Here is a 23,578-nt window from a genome sequence, read left to right as displayed (position 1 = left end):
CTGACCTCGTTTATGTGAGAATTTTTTCCTTCTTTTCTTTCTTGTATTTTAGGTAGAGTGTACAGTTTTACTCATTCAATTAATTTGGTTAATCAGTAGAAATGGATAATTTCACTTACTGCCCCTCAGAAGAAAAGAAATTGTGCCAAAGTTTCTTTGCAGTATAAATTGAAAGGGTTTGTTGGAGATTGTACAAGGAAACTCTGAGAACTGTTGTTCTGAAACACTAAAGAAGAGTTAATTAACACTAAGAAAAGTTAATTCTGAGTAGAGAAACTGCAATTTAAATTTTAAAAATTTTACTGTAAAATATAGTAATAGAAAAGTCCATGTAGGGAGTTCCCTGGTGGCCTGGTGGTTAGGACTCCGTGCTTTCACTTCTGTGGCCTGAGTTCAATCCATGGTCAGGGAACTGAGATCCTATGAACCGTGCGGCCAAAAAAAAAAAAAAAAAGTCCATGTGCCTCATTTCCAAATTAAGAAGCAAAACATTATCCATTAAAGGCCCATATGTTTAGCAGCCAGATTGCATGTATCCTTTGTCTTTTACCAGAGATAACTGCCATCTTTAATTTGGTGAGTTTAACATTTTTATGAGTTTAACATTTTTACTCTGTCTGTAGATGCCTCTAAATAGTATTGAGTAGTTTTGTATATTTTAACAATTTATGGAAATTATAATCTGTATTATTTTGCATTCATCTTTTCTCATTCTTTTGTGAGATTCAGTTCTTTTGTTATGTGTAGCTCTAATTCATTTATTTTCACTGCTGATGGCATTTATCCATTCCACTGTTGGTGGACCTTTAGATTTACAAAAAATGCTGCATGTGTACATGTTCTCTCCATGACAGGGACCTAGAGGTGGAATTGCTGGGTTGTAGAATGTGTACAGCCTCAGTTTTTACCAGACGTGGGTGAATGACCAGTTTATACTCCCATAGCTTTACTTCCTTGCAACACTTCTTTACTGTACTTTAAAAATCGATGTTAATCTGTGTGAGATAGTATCTTTTTATATTTGTAATTACCATTTTCCATGATTATTTTAAGAGCCCAAAGATCCTTTTATATATTCATTTGTCATTTGGATTTCCTCTCTTATGACTTGTCTCATCATCTGTTCATTTTTCTGCTGGGTAGTCTTTTTTTTTAAACCGATGTAGGTGGAGGCACTTCTTTATATATTCTATAATCTTTTGGGTTATAAGGATTTCAGTTCATATCCTCCTGTATTTTATTTTTAAAAGTTTGTGTGGTATCCATTTTACATGCAGACATTTTTAATGTCCATTATGTTTTCTGTCAATGAAATCCCTCTTCCTTCAGTATATGCATCTCTACTTGACTGTTGGAGTCAGATTTATCCTGATAGCTAAAGTGTTTCCTTTTTAGCTCTTTCTCCGCCCCCCCACCAACGTGGAAAATTGAGCATAATAGCTCTTTTTTGCTCATTGCTTTGGGAGACTATTTCCCACAGTGGTTAAAAATATAAGCTTTTTATAATCTGACTCTCTGGTTTCAAATCCTAGCTCGGTCACTTATATTAGTTATGTAACCTTGGACCAATTTCATCATCTCTCTCTGCCTCATTACCTCATTATAATATGAGAAAAATAATACCTAACAGGAATATTTTGAAGATTGAGTTAACACATGTAAAGGGTTTAAAACCGTTCTTGATACAAAATAAGTGCTGAATAAATATTAGCAGTTGTCATCATTATTATTTGCAGTTCTGTTATCCTAAAATCAAAGAAAATATCTAGAAAAAGTTTCCAGCTAGTTTCTATTACTGCCTGATTTGGAGAGGTGAGGGGTAGACCATGGTGTTCGAGTTCTACCCCTGATTCACAGAATTAGACAGTTAGACTTGTAGCTTTCTACCAGTGTTGAAAGTGAATGAGTTAGTATTAGAAACTTGGAAAAGTAAATTATTTTTTATTATGAACAAACATTAAACTACTCGAAACATGCAAAGTGGGAGTCTTCCATTATTGTTTAACTCTGGTTTGGGCATTCAGCCTGTATCCTAGAGATGAACTGACTCTTGGTGGTAGACAAGAGGGCAGAGAGTTAAGAAATACTGAAGAGCTGAAAAGTATGGGCTTTGGACTCAGACCTGTACTTGAAGGTCATCCCTACCACTTAATGTGTGACTTTGGACAAGATACTGACCCTCTGAGCTTTAATCTCATCTGTAAAATGGAAGTAATAATTATCACTACTGTGAAGATGAGAGGTAGTGCAGTTATTTTTCAAGCTTCTGTTTATTTGAAAGAGGGAATACCTAAGGGCAAAAGCAAACATGACATTCAGTTTTTTCAAGGTAGCTTTTTAAAGAACCCTAGTTATTGCAATCATTCCTTAAAGTATAAGACATAAGGACCCTGGTTATTGAAATCATTCCTTAAAGTATAAGGTTTGGTATTTATTGTACCTAGCATTTTTTATTTAGGTCAGATTTAGAGTATTTTATCATATTCTGCATATACACTTTATAGCACTCTGAGGTAACCTGGGGTTTTTGCCTTAATATAAGCCATTGTATCATTTGACTTAAAAAGACTCAGTTTTGGGCTTCCCTGGTGGCGCAGTGGTTGGGAATCCGCCTGCCAATGCAGGGGACGCGGATTCGAGCCCTGGTCTGGGAAGATCCCACATGCCGCGGAGCAACTAGGCCCGTGAGCCACAACTACTGAGCCTGCGCGTCTGGAGCCCGTGCTCTGCAGTAAGAGAGGCCGCGATAGTGAGAGGCCCGCGCACCGCGATGAAGAGTGGCCCCCGCTTGCCACAACTAGAGAAAGCCCTTGCACAGAAACGAAGACCCAACGCAGCCAAAAATAAATAAATAAATAAATAAATTTTTTAAAAAACCTGTACTTCAATTTAAAAAAAAAAAAAAAAAGACTCAGTTTTAATTTATTGGGTTTTTTTCCTTCTGTAACACATCACTGGTTATCCTTATGATTGAGGGCCCAATCTCTGGTCAGAAATCAACTTCTAATTATTATATTGTTTTTATGAGAAAATTTATTTTGTCATAGTTACAAGGAATGAAAATTAGCGAAAACGATTGCTTATAATTAGTAATAGCATACAGTTTTGTGGAGGTGTAGCTTAAAATGGATTAGAAAATATTACAGTCTATATCTTGAACAAATATTTAACTGGTTTTCTTTCCAGTAAGTACAAGGTGGATTGTGCATGCCTCAAAGAAAATCCAGAGTGCCCTGTTCTGAAACGTAGTTCTGAATCCACGGAAAACATCAATAATGGTTATGAGACCAGAAGGAAGAAAGGAAAAAAAGAAAAGGATATTTCAAAAGAAAAAGATACACAAAATCAGAATATTACTTTGGATTGTGAAGGGACAGCGAACAAAATGAAGAGCCCGGAAACTAAACAGAGAAAGCTTTCTCCACTGAGACTATCAGTATCAAATAATCAGGTACTGAGCTATGCTCTACTGATTCTTGATGAAAGAAGTTAACAGAAGAAAATTAATTTGTCATATTTTATCCCTTTTATATAAAATGGCTTAAACTTTTTAAGTCCATTCTGTTATTTAATGAAGTACTTATAAATGTAAAATACAGGTTCTGCTAGAATTTGTACAATATTTGTTAAACTTTTAAGAAACAGCTCACCCAGCAAATCCTTGTAGAATTGAATACAAGATTTTCCTAAGACTGGGTAATTAAAAAAAATTCTTCCAGATGGCACTGTCCTTACGTTTATAATAAATGTTCTTATTTAAAGTATTAAGCCATATGATTCCTTTCCTTTAATATTTGGGACATAATGAAATCAATTCTATAGGGGTGACATAAGATTTTTGAGAGGAAGTTCTTTTAAAAACACGTAAGATAAATTTGGGGAAAGAGTTTGGCCTGTACTTCTGCTTCACCAGGAAGTATTTTGTTACATGCCCTCTAAACAAATGGAAGTTAGTTAGGAGGGACCTTTTAAATGTGAAGATTAAGTAAGCTTTTATTCGTCTCCATTGTCTTGTCTTCTAAGGATAGTTTCCCTTAAGTGTTAAATTGAACAAACATTTATTAGGCACTTGGTATTTGTAGGCACTGGGTTTTGTGAAATAATTTATATGTTTATGTGTTGGTAAGAATATAAACTTAAGGCTTTGTGGACTCTATTGATAAAGAACATTATTGACTAGAACTTTGAGAAACAAAATTATTTGATTGCATGATTTTGAAAAGTTTCCTAAATTAGGAACCAGTTTTAAGTTTCTGAAAGGGATTTAAGTACTATTGTAATTTTTATGTTTAATTAATTCTGGTTGAAAGACATTTAAAATACATGGTTCTGTGCCTCTAGTTTGTAGATGGAGTAGTAGTTTCTATAAAGCCGTCATTTCCATCTTTCAGGAACCAGATTTTATTGATGATATAGAAGAAAAAACTCCCATTAGCAATGAAGTAGAAATGGAGTCAGAGGAACAGATTGCAGAAAGGAGAAGGAAGATGGTAAGTTGGAAGGCCAGTAGCAGCTTCATGCTGTCACTTGGGTTTAGTGACACTGCTCTTCCCAAAATACTTGCTGCTGCCTTTAGGAGGGCCTTTACCCTGTTCTTTGAAGTTAGCAAACATGATGTGTCACTGAGCATTTCTATTTGGGTTTGTCATTACCATTCAAGTAACTTCCACTAATCTTTTGTATTTTCGCTGTGTTCAGTAGACAATTTAGAATTTCTGACATTTAAGAAATAATTTTTTAACATTTTTGAAGCAGAGTACTATTAATAAATTTTAATGCCAGAATTACTGTTCAAAATGTTTTTCATTAACTAAATGTATCCTTTCTCTTCATAATTTAAATATAAAACAAAAATGGAATTTTAAAGCTTATAATAGCACTAAATAAATGGCTTATGCAAAAAAGAAGAAAACCCACTGTTTGGCAGCTGCTATTTTTGCATCTCATACTGCTATCATAAAATAAGGTTTTCATTAAAATAAGTTTAGTATTTATACTCCTTGTACTATTTATTTGAAATATCTTAACCTGTATAAAAACTAGGACAAGATATTTTCTTAAAAATCCATGGTAATTTAGCAATTGATACAATGTCTAGGCCAGTTAAGAAGATATTATGATATAGTTTGCCTTAAGATTTGAAAATGACTTTATATACCAACTGATGATCTTAGTACGGGTTTTCCCCACTCCCCTTTATTTTATATGCTCCCTTGTTTCCTGTTTTAGTGATTTTCATGTTGTATTTCATGGAATCTCAGGTGTCATATACTTAGCGGTAGGATCTTTGGATTTTGGTCATTGTAGGCCTGCTTAAATGTAACTCTATCTTATTGCCTTGATGGTCATTCCTCTAACACTGATGTATTGTTGATGTTCAAAATTGCAAAAGCAATGCAGAACTGTTTCACAGCCTCAGGGTTTCAGAAGCACTGCTCTGATGGGACAGGGTAGTGTTAGGAATAGGAGAGAAGAAAAACAAACATAGGAGAAAATATTGGAGGAGGTTGCTTATAAAGAAAAAGGAGTTCTTCCTCTACCTAAAGGAATTATCTTGAACCTTTTTCAAGATTGGGTCACATCTAATAAATTACCGGTACCTACCCAAATTACCTATGGCCCTTTCTTGACTAGACGTTCAATATTGGCCTGTTCATTCCACAATTGCCACAGCCTTGTCTTTGCAATAATCCTGCAGAAAGTTTTAGAAGATCACTTTAGGGTATGATTGGTTTCTGTATGAGGCATGCATCTGATACAAATATGGCTTTAAGGGCTATAACAATGCTTTTGGGGGGAGAGAAATGAGAGGAAAAAAAAACCCTCAAACCTGGAGGTTTGTTATATGACTCTGGGGCTACTTTTAAAATACTTCCTTCTTTCAGTGCTGAGGAAGTTAGTGGAGCTTAGAACATCCTCATTTTGAGATCGCAGAAGGAAAGAGAAATGCCTTTTTGTTGGACATGATGGAACTTTGGATAGGTAGACAAAAAGGCGTACTTGGGAATCCGGTTTTGTCCAGATTTTGTCTACTAGTATGCTATATTAATATAAATGAATACTTCATGTTTTTATATCTGTTTTAGCATATTCATTTTAATATATGCCACTAAGGTGGCTGTGCAGCTGAGTATTTTTCATAGGAATAAACAAACGTATTTAGAATTTGGTATTTTGAAGGGATATGAAATATTTTTTATTGAAGTATTGTTGATGTACAATATTGTATAAGTTACAGGCGTACAATAGTGATTCACAGTTTTTAAAGGTTATACTCTTTATAGTTATTAAAAAATATTGGCTGTATTCCCTGTGCTGTACAATATATCCTTGTAGCTTATTTTATACCTAGTAGTTTGTACCTCTTAATCTGCTACCCCTATATTTCCCCTCCCCCCCCCCCACTGGTAACCACTAGTTTATCTATATCTGTGAGTCTGCTTCTTTTTTCTTATTCACTAGTTGTATTTTTTAGATTCCACATATAAGAGATATCATACAATATTTGTCTTTCTCTGACTTATTTCACTTAGCATAATGCCTTCCACATCCATGTTGCTGCAAATGGCAAAATTTCATTTTTTTATGGCTGAGTAGTAGTCCATTGTGTGTGTGTGTGTCATATATATACACACACACACACACATATATATGTGTATCGGTCACCTCTTTATCCATTCATCTGTTGATGGACACTTAGGTTGCTGCCATATCTTGGCAATTATAAATAATGCTGCTGTGAACATTGGGGTACATGTATGTTTTCAAATTAGTGGTTTTGTTTTCTTTACAGACTGAGAAGTGGAATTGCTGGATCCTATTTTTAATTTTTTGAGGAACCACCATACTGTTTTCCTTAGTGACTGCACCAATTTACATTCCCACCAACAGTGTACGAGGGTTCCCTTTTGAAATAAGTATTTAAAAATCCTTGGCTCCTTAACCTGTAGCCTTCAAAGTCACTGTAATGTTGTTAGTTGTAATTGCTATGTTTGCCTTGATGTTTTAATTATAGAATTTTTGCTATACTCAAATGACTAGAATGCAAAAGCATGCATCCTAGAATTCTTAAGCAATTGGTATGGCCCCCTCCCACTCCCCAAGGTATTAGTATTTGTGGATTGAAATATTTTGTTTTGAAAAGTTTAAATACTCATCAGCCTTTATTATTCCAGTGTTTGCCTTTTATATTGGCTATGTTAACATCAGTAATTGGAAAGATAGGTCAACTCCTGAGAAACTTAGGTCAAACTGATTTAAATTTTCTCCTGTGACAGGACAGACTTTAAAGCATTATAATAGTAGATACCAGTTCTCATGTGTATCTATGAGATTGAAATATAGAGTCAGACTTTCCTCCCAGATAAGTACCATGTAATGTCCAAATTCAAATATATTTCAGCCCATCCTTTTGTAGTATAGCTTGAACCATATGAAATTGTTGATTTGATAGTTTTTACCTACACAAATGGCAATTCCATATACAACCTAATATTAGCATGTTGCTCAGTCTCCAAAAATAGCACCAGTGATTTATGTAATTTGGTTGCTACTTTGCTCTTTTTGTTGAGAGTGGAAGATAATGTCTCTGCCTTCAAGGGCATTTAGAAAACAGTTACAATGCAGCAGAAAGTGTGGTAAAGGAGATATATGATAGGTAACTTATAGCTGGAGGGATCAGAGGCCATTTCATGAACTAGGTAGAATTTACGATTACCTTATGATGTTTAAACAAGTGCAGATTAGTTTGTGGCTAAATTGTGTGGTATTGAATGGGTGGTTATTTCTCTAGGGGAAATAGCCTGGAGGTAGTTATGTGATAAATCACATTTGGCTGGAATTATAGGCTGTTTTTCTGGGGGGGGGGTGAGGAGGGATATAGGAAAATAAGATTGGTTGATTGTAGATCACATGAAATGCTGAATGATGAAGATTTCATGAAAGAATACTCAAATCATTAGGGGGCCAGGGTAGAAAGCCATTCTTTTATTAACATTTTCCTTTTTCCTCCATTATATTTTGTCCTCTCCTTACAAAAGCTCACTTGTGGCTAAATGGTATGGAACTGAATAGATGGTTATTAGACATTTTCTCTTTAGCTAGCAGTAAGAGGTACTTCTTTGGCAGTGGGTTGGAATTGACTTGGGAGAATCTTAAGCTGAAATACAGTGGGTTGAAATACAATAATACGGTAAGTTGAAATACAGCAGGCTGTTTATACTCACCTGGTTTCAAAACCGGGGTACTACTGAGTAGACTCTCCCAGGTCCATGGTAGTTGAGTTGAAGTTAGGTGGCCATAACCTTGTCAGAGGTTAAGTGTACAGAAGGGGGTTAGATATTGGGAAGCTCACCTTATTTTGATGAACAGGTGATTGATTAAAAATATAAAACCTTAGACAGATTTAAATTCAAAAGGAGGCTTGCTTCCTCCACCCCATTTATAATGAAATGAAAAGAACCTCCTTTGTAGTATCTTTTAATATTATATTTTCAAAATAATTTTCCACAACCTTATGGAAAGACTACTTTGGGAATATAGTCTTGGTAATATTTGATGGCCTATTATAGTCAGATTGCTTAAACTGGAGTCCATGGAAGGTGGTTCAGGTGGTCTTCACATGTAGGAGGATAGAAATTTGAGACCGACAGAAGGATATGAAGGGATAGTCAGTCACCTAGGTATGAGTTTCTTAAACCTGTCAAGCATCTAGGACAATCTAGAATTAACTGTATATCACTAGAATATAAACTACATAAGGGCAAGGATTTGTAGGGCTCATTGCCTTAGCCCTAGCTTCTAGGGGAAAAAAAAAGGTCTGGCTTTTATAAAAGTAGGTGGTCTATAATTGAGCTTATTAGATGTTCCTGGCAGCCGTTTGAGGAAAGCTATAGATAGGCCCATGAGTGTGAACTAAATGAAGCTTATCGTCCAGGCAGGATGCAGGATTCTCCACAATTTTCTCAGCCTTGATCCTTCACGTCAGAAAGTATTCCATGGAACTCTAATTTAAGATGTTTTGTGAAAGAGAGAGCTTTGTGGCCAGTTGACTTTAGTAAACAGTATACCTTGTCCCCAACTTCGAGATTTCCAGTATACATGGTGTGTTTGAAACCTCTTGAGAAATTGTCAGCATTTCCTCAACTTGTACGTCCTTGCAACTTGTTTTTTTGTAGTGACACCTTTGATATCCTGCAGATTTTTATTCCATAGAAAAAACACACTCTGAGAAAACACTACTATACAGAATCCATGCTCTTACTAATGTCTCTAGGAAGTGACTTGATTTAGAAGATCACTTTAGAAGATGCAAAAGGATTTTTAATAATAGTAAACTACAGGGAGGGTAAATTTGCCAGAAAAGTCATCTGACATGTATTGTCCATCTTACTTTTCTCTCCTCAGAGCATGATTAAGTTAATGTTGATTACTAGTTTTAATTTTCTAAAGTCCCATTTTCTCTCATCACAGTGTTTAGGAATTGTTTTTCCCAATATGAATAATTAATGAATGGGTAATTAATCGTAGTATTGACTAGCAAAAAGGAACCCGTTTATTTTTATAGGTTGTCTGTTCGAACAAAATGAGGATATTCAGCTTCAGCTGCCTTGTAGTAAATTCAAGATTTCCAAAATCTTGTTTAAAGACTTCATTACATACCTTCAAATTACAGTGATATACATGGTTTATATAATGTATACACAATTCTTATTCACTTAAAAATTTGGGTGTTTGTTATATGCTGAGCACCATTTAAAGTACTGGGTGAACAAAAGAAGGCAAGGTCCCTGTTCTGGAGCAGCTTTCATGGAGGATGGGGTGGAAGGAAAAACAAACATCAAACAGGAAAGAGTACTATGAAGTTAAACTAAATCATCATGTGGTAGAAAAGAAATGGAGATACTTACTCTTTTGGAACAATTTTATTGGTAAGCAGTAATCTTACCATTTTTTAAAAAATTAAAAAATTAATAAATTCCTATTCAAAAGGTTAAGGGAAGTTAGTTGAGTAAGAAGTCTTTTAATTTCTCTATTTCAAGGCTGTAAGTAGAGTAATTCGGTAGGTTGGCCCTGCCATTTCCCTTTTCCTTTAAAAGGCAACTTTGTTGTTTTTGTTTTTAAGAGCCACTTCGTACTTGGTAGTAAGGTAAAATAAATAAAAGGAAATCACAAAATACCTAAATGTCTTCATTTTGTTTCCTTCTCAATTCTTACATCCTACTACTAGCAAATTTCCTTCTAAAGCCACTGTAAGGCATCCAGAGTACATAAGCTTATTTTCACTCAGCTTCAAATTACCAAATATCTCTAATTGGGATGAATTCTAACAATTTAGTCAGTTTAGTTTATTTTTTCAGTTGTGATATTGTATAAAACTTTAATTCGTGTTCTTTATTATGTAGTCCTTGAACTATATGGACCTTAGGTTTTCACCATTTTTTTTTTAATATACATTTATTTATTTATCTTTGGCTGCGTTGGGTCTTTGTTGCTGTGCGCAGGCTTTCTCTAGTTGCTGCGAGTGGGGGCTATTCTTCCTTGCGGTGCAGGGGCTTCAGTAGTTGTGGCTCGCGGGCTTAGTTCCTCTGCGGCATGTGGGATCTTCCCGGACCAGGGCTCGAACCCGTGTCCCCTGCATTGGCAGGCGGATTCTTAACAACTGTGCCACCAGGGAAGTCCCTCACCATTTACTGAATAGGGGCTCATACAAGAAGATCTCCATAGTCTCTTCCAAGTACAAGGTGACATGATTTCAACTTAAATTTGTGTTCCAGTGTGTTTATACATTGACGCACAAAATTGTAATAAAAATTCTCACTGTACCCACTCCTCAAGTGATAAAATCCTATAAAGGGATATTATTAAGCAGACTTTCTGCTTACAGAAAATTACTGTACTCTTGTGTGTTACTGTAAAGCCATAAACTGAAAAATGTCATAAAAGCAATCTGTAGATTGTAGAGATCAGAGATCTCTCTCAGTTTTTTTAGTTCAGCACCCCATACTCCAGCGTTAACAACAGTGTGTCAAAAGTCAACCCTGTCTGATTCTAATTCTGTATCAGGGTCTATCAGTTGCCAAGCTCATAGAGAGTAAAAATGACTTTTGAGGTCTGAACAGTCAGTGGCTTGGAATGAGTCACGATAATGAAACGTGCAGGTCCTGGTGGTAGCCTTATGTGACAAGTATCATCTAAACTACATCCAGCTCAGATGTCAGGGGCTATGGACAGTCTGCTGGGGCTAATTAAGACTCCTAATTTCTCTAGTCCCCTGCACAATCAGCTATAGTTATCTCAAGTTATCTCTTATATGAAACTTATTTATCAGTTAGATCTATAAAGTGGGTGGTAAATTTTCAGTCATTACATACTGTATATCTGGTTGTGTATGTCAAAGAATACACTGGTGAATATAAAAGCTGAATGACATATGAACCTTAAGGAATTTAAAATGAAAGTAGATTAGTAACTAACGTTTTTCTTTCCTTCACATAATCAAAAGCATGTTTACATTTTCTAAAAAGTGTGTGTTTTAAGATGAAGCTGAGTTAAAGCTATTAGGATACCTGTTTAGTGCTTTCAGTTAATAGTTGTAGTAAATGTAGGAAGAGTTATGCTTTATTTTGCATTATGTAGTGTGTCAGTGTTTGGTAATTGGAAAGAAGAACAAATCAGGAGCCTGGAAACTTGGATAATAATTATGGCTCTGCCTTTGAGTGATTCACTTAATACACGTGGGCTCTGGTTTCTTCAGCAGTGTAGGACTAGATTATTTTTAAGATCCTGACCAGCTCAAAAAGATCGAGTCATCTTGAAATAAAGGATTTTGCTTTGACTATCCATTAGCTGCATTGTTTACCAAGGGAGTTCAATTTTTAAATGAATTAATTTTGTCTTTACATCAAGTAATTTTATCTCTGACCCTTACTCTATCTAAAACAAGTGAATAATGGACCATGTCAAGGAAACTTCTTTTGGCATAAATTTGTATTTATCTTAGGAAACCTTGGATAATCATGACACAGAAAATATCTCCTTTGGGTGCCTGGCCCGTGGGTAAATTTATTTTATACATAAAATGATTCTTGCTAAGACAAGTTTGTTTCTTTTGGAAAAATGTACTTTTCCCAGATTTATTTTTAAATTTATAAGCACAATAATGAACCCCTTCTCTTTCTACCCACCCCCATTCCACAGGTGAAGCAGTTATGAAAATCATATTTTTTAGTTACTCCAGACTTCTAAATTTAGGGTTTTAGAAAAGCCCTAATGTATTGAGACAGGATTTTTATAGAGAGCCATAAATGAAAGGGGGTCAAGTAAAGTGATTTATAAGACCAGAAACATGAATTATCTAAGGAAAGAATTTGGCTTTAAAAGTTCAGTTCCAGTAAAGAGATCATCTTTTGCCTATGTTCTTTATTTTAGTGTCTTATTAGCCATCCCAGACCAAGAAAGCTAAGACGCAAATATGTGTCCATGAACAAGTAATCTTACCTCTTTGTATCTCAGTTTCCTTACCTGTAAAATAAAGAGGGTGAGGATAACACATTTTATAAGACTGACACATTTGCAGTATGGTAGTTTGTTTTCACTAATTATAAAGTTCTCAGAAGAGTTCTGTTTACATATTTCCCTTACCTAGTGGAACAATGAAAGAAAAAAAATATAGGAAAGAGTAAGTAATAGTTTTCATAGTGTAGGTGTCTTAATGCTTGAATCTCTGCTGATAATTACTCGAACTCTGAAGCTCTGATATTGAGAAGACCATGCAGCCAGACCTTGAGTTATTGATCTTTCTTTCCCACATCAATGACAATAAAGGAAGAAAGACGAATGGATCTGAGCCTCAGGACCTGGTTCTTTCCATTTGGAGAACTGGACAGTTGATGGACATGCTTCCTGTTTCTGGTTGAAACCTGAAGCATTTGCCAGGCCCCCTGGCCAAGGCTCTGGGTCTTGCTTTTAATGTTCTCTCTCCAAAGAGAACTGACGCTCAAAGGAACTCTTGTTGTTTTCCGGTCTCTGCCTTGAACTGTCAGTGTAGACAGGAAGAGCAGAAGATAGAGGAATGCCTTATAACAATTACAATGGAGGGCAAGAGAGCCAAAGTAGAAATAATAACACCTAAGAAATGCCTACCATTTTCCAAGTAAGGTTGGAAAACACAGATATTTTATATTTGAACTCATTAACAATTCTGTGAAGTGTAAATATTGTTACCCACATTTTATAAGACACTCAAAAGGTTAATAACCAGGGTTGTTACATTGCCTAGGGTCACAGAGATAGTAAATGACTGGTAGCATCATGATTTAAACCCAGGACTTCACCCCACAATATCCTGCTATGACACGTCAGTATACTCACTCCTTACGTTTATATGGATTTAACCTTTTCAACATATTATTACCTTAGGAACTTTGATCTTATTTTTAAAAGGCTGCCTAATGTATTATTGAGAAAAAAAGATTTTTGATTTGATAAAGCAGGGTCGTTCTTGAGTCTTTTTTTGGTTTTGCCTTACCTTTATCATTGACATACAATCATCAAAACATTCCTTTCATTGAAATATATTTGTAATGACAGGGTTTACCGAGATGTTTGGGATTCTCAAAGATCTCAAATGAATATAAATGTTTTTAATGCCGTATCTACCATCAAAAGAGGTGTTTTGCTAACACCATCATAGAAATTTTTTTTTAATTTGCCATGAACATTTGGACTTTTGAATTTTACTTCAGAGCAGTATTTATTATGTTACTTTAAATTTTGTAGACAAGAGAAGAAAGGAAAATGGAAGCAATTCTGCAAGCTTTTGCCAGACTTGAAAAAAGAGAGAAAAGAAGAGAACAAGCTTTGGAAAGGATCAGCACTGCCAAAACTGAAGTTAAAACTGAATGTAAAGATGCGCAGATTGTCAGTGATGCTGAGGTTATTCAGGTATTATTATTCAGGTCTAGTTTTATTTTCACACGTAACCACTTTCCAATAAAATTTCCACAATTTAATTACATCTATAAAGAATTTTTGATGTGATACTAGCTTTTCAATAGCATTTTTCAAATCCTATGAGAATTTAGACTTCAGCTATGAGACTCTACTTGCTTTGTTTTTGAGAGTAAGAAAATTTTTAATTATGTCAATTTAATATATATCAGAATTCATAAAGAAATTTGGGGCAGTTAGCTTCTGAAGCAGATTGATGCCAATATATTTCAACTACTAAGTTATATAAACATCGTATTAAAAGTTCCATTCTCTTTTGAATTAGGAACAAGCAAAAGAAGAAACTGCTAGCAAGCCAACTCCTGCCAAAGTAAATAGAACTAAACAGAGAAAAAGTTTTTCTCGGAGTAGGACTCACATCGGACAGCAGCGTCGGAGACACAGAACTGTCAGCATGTGTTCAGATATCCAGCCGTCTTCTCCTGACACAGAAGTTACTTCACAACAGAATGATACTGAGAATACTGTACTTGCAGTAGAACCAGAAACTGAAACTGCACTAGCAGAAATAATTACTGAAACTGAAGTTCCAGCACTTAATAAATGTCCAACAAAGTATCCCAAAACAAAAAAGGTATGATTCTTAATGAATGTAAGAACTGTTTTTTAACAAATGTCTTATTATGTTAAATATATTTATGTTTTAGGAATTCAATCTATAACGTCTCATTAAGGAAGAGTGATAAAGAGTCATAGTTTTTATACTAGCAAAGTTTTAAACTAAGAATGAGAATTGCAAAACTGTAAAATCAGTTAATAGAAATGTTTGCATCATTAAAATATCCAGTATATCAAGGCTTCCTTGTAGTATTGCAATTCTGATTTCTAATGACTTAATTTTGCCTACTTTATGTACTAAACTACACTTCTCAGAAACAACTAGTTTGAGATGTGTTATCCTTTCTTTATTCTTTGTAGTTTTTATAAATTTCATGGGAAAGGTAGATTACAAGAATTAAATGTGAAGTAACTGTTGATTTCCATAGAATGTAGTAGGATGTGAAAATTTATAAGAGTTTCATTTTAATTTTATTGGAGTGTAGTTGATTTACAATGTTGTGTTAGTTTCAGGTATACAGCAAAGTGATTCAGTTATACACATGCATACATGCATTCTTTTTTAGATTCTTTTCTCATATAGCTTATCACAGAATATTGAGTTCCCTGTGCTATACAGTAGGTCCTTGTTGGTTATCTTATATATAGTAGTGTGTATGTGTTCATCCCAAGCTTCTGATTTATCCCCCCCCCCCACCCTGTTTCCCCTTTGGTAACCTGTAAGTCTGTTTCTGTTTTGTAAATAAGTTCATTTGTTTTCTTTTTTTAAAAAATTAGATTCCACGAGTGCTATCATATATTTGTCTTTCTCTGACTTACTTCACTTAGTATGATCATCTCTAGGTCCTGCTGCAGTGAACTTTGGGGTGCATGTATCCTTTCGGATTACGGTTTTCTCCGGATATATGCCCAGGAGTGGGATTACCAGATCATATGGTAGCTCTATTTTTAGTTTTTTAAGGAACCTCCATACTGTTCTCTATAGTGGCTGTACCAGTTTACATTCCCACCAACAGTGTAGGAGGGTTTCAGGAAGGGTAGTTTTAGATCAATTTATTAATAAAAATCTTTCAAAAACTACTGTCAGATTTAATGAAGCAATTGTGGTAAACAATCACTGAGATAAACCAACCTGAGCTTTACAGGAAGGCCAGAAATACAGAACACCCTTATGAAGCTTTGTTTTTCTCCCATTCTGAGTACAGCAGATTGGAGCAAAGATACCAAAGTGCAATCCTTAGGCTCTTTGGGCAGTGGGGCAGATCATAAGTGGATCCTTCTCACACCCTTTTACAACAAAATACTTTGAAACCCACTTTATCTGGTCTTTGTTCTTACCAAATTCAGTATAGTTTGTAGGTACTGTGAAACCATGAGAAGTATATTTCGTAAATATCTAGGAGACACCTGGGAGTATACTTCAGTGGCGAGTCAGAGGATTAGATAGAGACGATCTAAACGCAGCTCTAATTTGAAGTCTGTGCTCACCTTTGCACCTTGGATCCTGAACAAGCAAGCTAGTACTTGATTTTGACAATGAGCAGTTACTTTTGCCCACTTTGGGAGGACAAAAAGTAGCTGCAGATTTTCTTCATAATTTGGATTAGTGAGAAAGAAAAAAGATTCATGTTTAAAAGAAAAGCTACTTTTGGGAATTCCCTGGTGGTCAGTGGTTAAGACTCTGCACTTCCACTGCTGAGGGCGTGGGTTCAATCCCTGGTCTGGGAACCAACATTCCACAAGCTGCACAGTGCAGGAAAACAAAAAAAGGCTGCTTTCTTGATTACATATATGACACAGTCCCTGCCCTTTAATTATTAAATGACTAAACTATTGTGGCACTATAGATTTAATTCCCTGGTCTTGAGATATAGGTTCCTGTATCCTGATTCTCTAAAAAAAAAAAAAAAAAGCCTTTTTCCCACAGGTTTTGCGTATGATATATACTGTTATTTTAAACATTACTGTTTGACAGAGTACCAAATTATCGTGATTTCCTATAATGTAAAGGTCTTCTTCAGTTTCATACATAGCATTTATTCTGTGCCAGATACTCTATGAAGAGCTTTGGTTATTTAACTCTTGTAATCCTTACAATAACCCTATTTGTAGAGCTAGTTTCTCTCATGACCCTTCTTTTATAGATCAGGATTGAGATGTAGGAAGTTATGTAACTTGCTTGAGCTTACGGTAAGTGGCAAAGCCAGGATTCACACCAGGGCAGTCTGTTGCAGACTCCCAAGTGCTTTAGCCCCACTGTTGCTTGTCCTAGAAAGGAAGTTTACATACATTGAAAAAAGGAAGGAAAGAAAAGATGCCAAAATGCTTATAGTGATTATCTCTAGAAGACAGGATGTGGGTAGACTATTTTTTTAATGTATGTATTTCTGTATGTGTATTGTGAGAATGTATGTGTAAATACATATACACTAGTTTTTCTACATATTCTACAAATTAACATTTATAATAAAAATAAAAGGAGTATAATTTGATTAACTAGGTAGAAAAGATATAAATGCCCACACAGCAAAGAAAATGTGCTTGAGCTGAGAAATGTAATCCTTATTTCCATGCCCATTACATCTGAACTTTACTAAATAGTTTTTAAAAAAGAAAAAGGTGAGTAATCATTATACTTTAGGATCAGGTATATTCATATAGCCAGTAAAGACTGAACTATGTACATTGTAGATCCAAAAAAATAAACAGAATGAAGAAAGGGATTATGTGAATTTTCAAAGCATGGGAACTTAGAGATTTCAAAGCCCTTAAATCATTAGTGATTGTCAATGCCGACAGCTTTAAAAAAAAAAAAAAAATTGTATGCACTGGCCTCATCTGGAGATTCTGATGGGCAGCCAGAGTAGAAAAACACTGCCTAAAGTCTGACAAACTAAACATTTTACACATAATATAGAAGCAGTTTAGTGTCTGTGTTTTTAAGATAGTACTGAGGTCTCCTAGATTTTTACTGTTTTATAAAAACTATCATGTGTTTTGTTCCTACAAAGTATTATTGTGTAAAAAATTTTAGTAATAAGTGTAGATAACCAACGAAATGCAGAATGACTTATATTGACTTTTTAGACATCATATATGAATGATTTAAATCTCTCATTTTAGATAATATGTCAGTGACAAATTTGGTATTAGAAAATTCTATAGGACAATCTGTATAATTACGTATATAGTGATCCAAATTTTCCTTCTCTCTAGCACTTGGTCAATGAATGGTTAAGTGAGAAGAATGAGAAGACAGGAAAACCTTCAGACACCCTTTCAGAAAGGCCTCTGCGCATAACTACAGATCCTGAAGTGTTAGCTACACAGCTCAATTCTTTACCGGGTCTGACTTATAGTCCGCATGTATACTCTACTCCTAAGCACTACATTAGATTCACTTCACCATTCCTTTCAGAAAAAAGGAGAAGAAAAGAACCTCCTGAAAACATTTCTGGCTCATGCAAGAAGGTAAACTTTTCTTTGGATTTGAAAATCTAGTATGAGCCAAATGCCATTCTCATTCCTTACCACCAGTCCTGGTAGTGAAATGCTTTTGGAATTGGCTCTACATTTATAGGATATGTAAACAGCTACAAACTGATTTCTCTTCATTTATTGTTCTGTGTATTTCAGCGGTGGTTGAAACAAGCTCTGGAAGAAGAAAACTCAGCAATTTTACACAGATTTAATTCACCCTGTCAAGAAAGATCCAGAAGTCCTACAGTCAATGGTGAAAATAGAAGTCCACTACTATTAAATGATAGCTGTTCTCTTCCAGGTAGAATTTCTTTTCAGTGTTGTTCTAGTGTGGAGAATGTGGCAGGATATATATAGCATATATATATATACTAATTATTATGTACCTTTCAAAAGAAGCACATTGTTATATATATTTTCTCTTTTCTGTCCTCCAAAGTTTTAGACGAAGGTAGACATGAAAACCTTAATTTGCAGTACCATGTACAATATGTTGGGGCTTATGGTTGAATTTTGGGCCTAGTTGGCCAGCTGTTTTCCAACAAGATTCAAAAGGACTCTTAGAAATCAGTTAAATTAACAGCTGTACTTGCAAGATTTCTTAGAGCCCCCCAGGCCTGTAAGCCTTCCAGCAAGATAATGCTTGCTAACAGTGAAACTGACTAAGTTGGGGGGGGCGGAGGGGTGGGGGAGAGATTGCTTCCTGTTATCTTTAAAAACCGTGAAATTTAGTTTCGGGGTGAAAATCATCATAATTACGATTGCTGATGTTTTTTGATCTTTCCCAGAATATATTACAGATTATAGCAAATAGCAGAGGTATAATTTCTTAACTTATTTCACCAACAGATTTAACTACACCACTAAAAAAACGAAGACTCTATCAGTTACTAGATTCTGCTTACTCAGAAACCTCCACACCTACTCCTTCACCATATGCTACCCCAACTCACACAGATATTACTCTTACGGATCCATCATTTGCCACTCCTCCACGGGTAAAGTCAGACGATGAAGCGTGTAGAAATGGTTATAAGCCCATTTATTCACCAGTTACCCCAGTAACTCCTGGCACACCGGGAAATACCATGCACTTTGAGGTGAGAAAAAAACGAAACAAAAACCCATGGGGATGGGGTTTCTTTAATAGCTGTTTTTTCTCCCTTTAATACTTCGTGTACTGAGAGCAGAAAAAAAAAGAATCTAAGAATGAAAATTTGGAACATGCATTTGTGAATTTAAACTATTTTTTATTAAAATGCCCATAACTTTCATTTCATCTGATTGATACACAAAAGTCAGACTAAATGACTATGTGTATCAAAGTGACCTTAAAGCAAAATATAAGGGGAATGGAAATAAAAGAGAAAAAGTTTAAAACCAAAGTCTGTGTAGTAGTTCTCATTTTAAGTTTTCATTTCTATAAATATCATGGGTTTGTTAACATATTTTAATTTTCAATTATGATTATTTCTTTTATGTAGAATATTTCTTCCCCAGAAAGTTCTCCAGAAATTAAGAGACGCACTTATAGTCAAGAGGTAAGGAGATATGGAAAAAGGTTTTTTAAATCGGTGACTTTTCCCTAGTATCAGTATAAATTGGTAGATTTAGTGTAACTAGCTTCCAAATGTGGTTATTTGTGTAATTTTTTTTTTTTAATTCTGTAAACAGGGCTTTGACAGATCTTCAACCATGTTAACATTGGGGCCTTTTAGAAATTCTAATTTGACTGAACTCGGTCTGCAAGAAATAAAGACTATTGGTTATACCAGCCCTAGGAGTAGGACTGAAGTCAGTAGGCAGTGCCCTGGAGAAAAGGAATCTGTGTCAGACCTTCAACTGGGACTCGATACAGCTGAGCAAGCTGCCTTGCCTAAAACCACGGAAACACCTGCACATGATAGGACTGAGTCTAACAGCCAACTGGAATCTGCTCACTCTGGACGGGGCCCAATATATTCTTCCTGGGTAAAGAGTCCTGACAGAACAGGAGTTAACTTCTCAGTAAACTCCAACTTGAGGGACCTGACACCCTCACATCAGTTGGAGGTTGGAGGAGGCTTCCGAATAAGTGAGTCAAAGTGCCTGATGCAGGATGATACTAGAGGCATGTTTATGGAAACACCTGTGTTTTGTACTTCAGAAGATGGGCTTGTATCTGGTTTTGGACGGACTATTAATGACAGTTTGATCGACGGAAGTTGCACACCCCAGAATCCACCACAAAAGAAAAAGGTTACAAATTTAACGATTTATAGTCCTTTTAATAGTGTTTTTTTCATACTACTTCTGAGGGTAATTAGTAGTTATAATATGTATTGTGTAAGGCATTCATACTTTATTCATATTGAATTATTGATATGTACATTTTTAAACCTTTTGTAAATGCTCAGTGAATTAGATAATGTTTGCAGAGAGCTAGTGATATGGAAAATTCCTATAAGGAGCATGGTTTCAGAGATCGAAACCTCAAGGTGATTTATTTCACTGAAAGAGTAACTTTTAAAGATAACCACTTCCCAACCAAATAAACAGGATTGAATAATATTTGTGTTCTTATTACCCTTATTTTACATAGAACAGGCAGCCGATATAGAAGAAATGCCTCTTTCCTCATCCTTAATACCTATAGTATTTAGGCATGGATATAACAGTATTTATTATATAAATAATAAGTTCCCTGACTTACCACCATTATTTGGTTGGCAGACATACTGAGACAATTAGAATGCCTTATTTCAGAGCAGTGGGAGAAACTACAACACGTATTTTATTTGTTAATAGGCTTAATGCTTTGCAAGTCGAAAGAATTTTAGTGATGTGTGCTTTTAATTTTTATAACAGAGTCCAGTTGGCAACTTTGTGGGAAGCAATATAGTATAGTGGAAAGAGCACGGGCTTTCAAGTAAGACCTAGGTTCGAATCCCGGCTCCAACACTCACCAGCTGTGTGACCTTGAGTGAGTGAGTTACTCAATTTCCTCATATGTAAAATGGGGATGATAATATACCTATTTCATAGGGTTGTTGTGAGGATTAAATGAGATAATGTATGTAAATCATCTAACTACAATGCCTGGCATATAGTAGGCATTTGATAATTGTTAATTATTATTGTTTGTTCAGAATCAAATTATTTTATATAATTTTCTTAATGTAAATATAGTAATTCTCTTTAGAAAAAAAAAAAGAATAGATTGACACTGACATATAAAAACAAGGATAAAAGATTGGTTTTCCTTATCTTTCTTGCTTAAGGTTTCTCTATTAGAATACCGGAAAAGACAACGTGAAGCTAGGAAAAGTGGCTCTAAGGCAGAACACTTTCCACTGGTTAATGTATCACCTCACACAAGTGGAAACTTGAGTAGCAACAATGCTGATGGGTGTGCCAACGGGAATGAAAATGGGGAGCAGGTAGAAAGCACTGCTAGCCTACCTTTACCAACACCAGCTACAGTTTATAATGCTACTTTGGAAGAAACCAGCAATAACTGTCCTGTTAAGGAAGCTTCTGCCAGTGAAAAGAATGAACCAGAAGTCCAATGGTAAGCTGCCTGTTGAAAAAAAAAACCTAACTAACTGGTAACTTTAGAATTACAAGTAGTATACCTTATAATGACAGTAGTCTTTGTTATTTTATCATCCAGTCAGGATCTTAACTTTTTACATAGCTGATTTTGAACGGAGCTATATCTGTAAACATTTGAAGTATGCTATTCTGAAAAACAAAGTTTTTGTTAATCAGCTGCCTTCCTGTTGGTTGTTGTTCTCCTAAAGCAGAGGTTTGTGATCATAATTTTGACAGATCCTTTTTGCTGATAGAGTTTTAAACCAGTTATGTATTTGCCTGAGTCATTAAAGGTCCATTATATCTACTCCTTGATAATTTTCACACAAATATTCCTCTCCAAAGAACCTTTATCCTAGTCAACATCCGGCAATTTCTTTGCCACCCTTACCAGTTGCCTTGAAAGAACAGCCATGTTTAGTGTTTCTTCGATAGGAATAGAAGAAGCTGGATACAGAAGGGTCCTGCAAAGGGCAGGAGGCCACATTCATTTTGCTCCATGGTCCTCTTACCTCTGAGCTTCCTGCTAGCCTTATAATCCAGACCCAAGGTAATTTGTCAGGGGTATATGTGGTCCCTTTGGTAACCTGAAGTGACATTCTGAATGTCTTTATGCTACCCCCCCTTCAACAACCCCCTCCTTTTCACCAAGAAATTGCTTAAGACAAAGGAATGGCGTCTGCTTGAGTTCTTCAAATAAACGATAAAAATCTCAGTTTGGGGAGGTGTTGCGGGCTTGGGTGGGGAGCTGTTTTCAAAGCTTTTCCCCAAAGAGCAAAAAAGCCTTTATCTGAGAGGCTGTGTTGGCCATCAAGGGACACAAACTGATCTAGTCGGCAGCAGCTTTTGAACTGATGTTATGACTTGATTTTAAAGGACCGCCTCGACTTCAGTGGAGCAAGTGCGAGAGAGGAGTTATCAGAGAGCTTTGCTACTCAGTGATCACCGAAAAGATAAAGATAGTGGTAAGTGAGCTTGTTCCTTTGCCAAAAAGTGGAGTCAGCTAATCACTCTGCACCCCCGTTCTGTGCTTCTAATGTTCTCTTTGGGTCTGCTTCTGCTTCATCTCTAGGGGGAGAGTCACCATGTGTCCCATGTTCACCGATTCATGTTCCGTCTTCACCTTCATCTCATTCAAATCACATTCCCCAGTTGCAACCCAAGGGCCCAGTCCCTTCTTTCAGTGAACTTATGGAAGGTCAGTAAGCAGATGACCTATCATGGTTGTTGTTTTAAATACCTTTTCAGAAAGGAGAGAGCCTTTATAAGACGTTGGTTTGAATAGTAGAATGTACGTCGAAGTGTTAGTAAAAAGCAGTATTTATCATGCAATTTTACATTTTCTGTGGTTCCTTATGCTTTACAGATCCTGATCCTGAAAATCCAGAACCCACGACTACAAGTGAATGTGCATCCCCAGATACTTCCCAAAATACTTGTAAAAGCCCTTCAAAAATGAGCAAGGTAATAACATTGACCTTTGAACGTGGCCCTTCAGAAAAGTGGATGGTAATGTGCACATGGAGGTTTTTCTGCTGTACCAAGGATCAGTTTCCTGATTTCTGGACACTTTTCCTGTTAAAGTTCCAATGTGCTGAACGTACTTCAGCAGCTTACACTTGCTCCAAGAGTTCCTTCCACCCCTTATCCTAGTGTCTAGGAAATTCATGGTCTTTTCATAAAATATTTGACCGGCCAATTAATTCTCTAAAAACAAAGGGTCAGGTGACATTCTTAATTTAAAAGAAATGCTGCCTCTATCCTGGATCATGAAGACATGATAATCCAGTGGGGCAATATCTTTGGAAACTAACGATGAGGAAATCTGAGATTGATTTTTTCTTTTTCCTTAAAGAACATCATTATATATTCAAGTAGTCTTATCCTTGGATTACCTGTATTTGAACAATGGAAAAGGTATTACAAATGAAAACAGTTTGGGGGAGCAAGTTTATCT

At 35.7% G+C, this 23,578-nt stretch overlaps 1 protein-coding gene across 5 annotated transcripts in view; it reads left to right on the top strand.

Annotated features, from left to right (window-relative positions):
- KMT2E (lysine methyltransferase 2E (inactive)) overlaps nucleotides 1-23,578 on the top strand; it is a 96,684-nt gene that overhangs the window by 71,133 nt on the left and 1,973 nt on the right. For 4 of the 5 annotated variants that reach the window (XM_061198453.1, XM_061198454.1, XM_061198455.1 and 1 more), the window contains 13 exons: nucleotides 3,187-3,451; nucleotides 4,392-4,490; nucleotides 13,780-13,944; nucleotides 14,276-14,584; nucleotides 17,785-18,039; nucleotides 18,205-18,349; nucleotides 18,898-19,148; nucleotides 19,533-19,589; nucleotides 19,723-20,286; nucleotides 21,309-21,598; nucleotides 22,498-22,586; nucleotides 22,694-22,819; nucleotides 22,988-23,085. In XM_061198453.1, the coding sequence (XP_061054436.1) occupies nucleotides 3,187-3,451; nucleotides 4,392-4,490; nucleotides 13,780-13,944; nucleotides 14,276-14,584; nucleotides 17,785-18,039; nucleotides 18,205-18,349; nucleotides 18,898-19,148; nucleotides 19,533-19,589; nucleotides 19,723-20,286; nucleotides 21,309-21,598; nucleotides 22,498-22,586; nucleotides 22,694-22,819; nucleotides 22,988-23,085 (2,713 nt within the window). The remainder of the gene's footprint in view (nucleotides 1-3,186; nucleotides 3,452-4,391; nucleotides 4,491-13,779; nucleotides 13,945-14,275; nucleotides 14,585-17,784; nucleotides 18,040-18,204; nucleotides 18,350-18,897; nucleotides 19,149-19,532; nucleotides 19,590-19,722; nucleotides 20,287-21,308; nucleotides 21,599-22,497; nucleotides 22,587-22,693; nucleotides 22,820-22,987; nucleotides 23,086-23,578) is intronic. The other variant, XM_061198456.1, reaches the window with a different exon arrangement.

Source organism: Eubalaena glacialis, chromosome 8 (assembly GCF_028564815.1).
Source record: "Eubalaena glacialis isolate mEubGla1 chromosome 8, mEubGla1.1.hap2.+ XY, whole genome shotgun sequence".
NCBI lineage: Eukaryota > Metazoa > Chordata > Mammalia > Artiodactyla > Balaenidae > Eubalaena > Eubalaena glacialis.
Note: the sequence above shows the minus strand (reverse complement) of the source record. Positions and strands in the feature narration are given on the sequence as shown.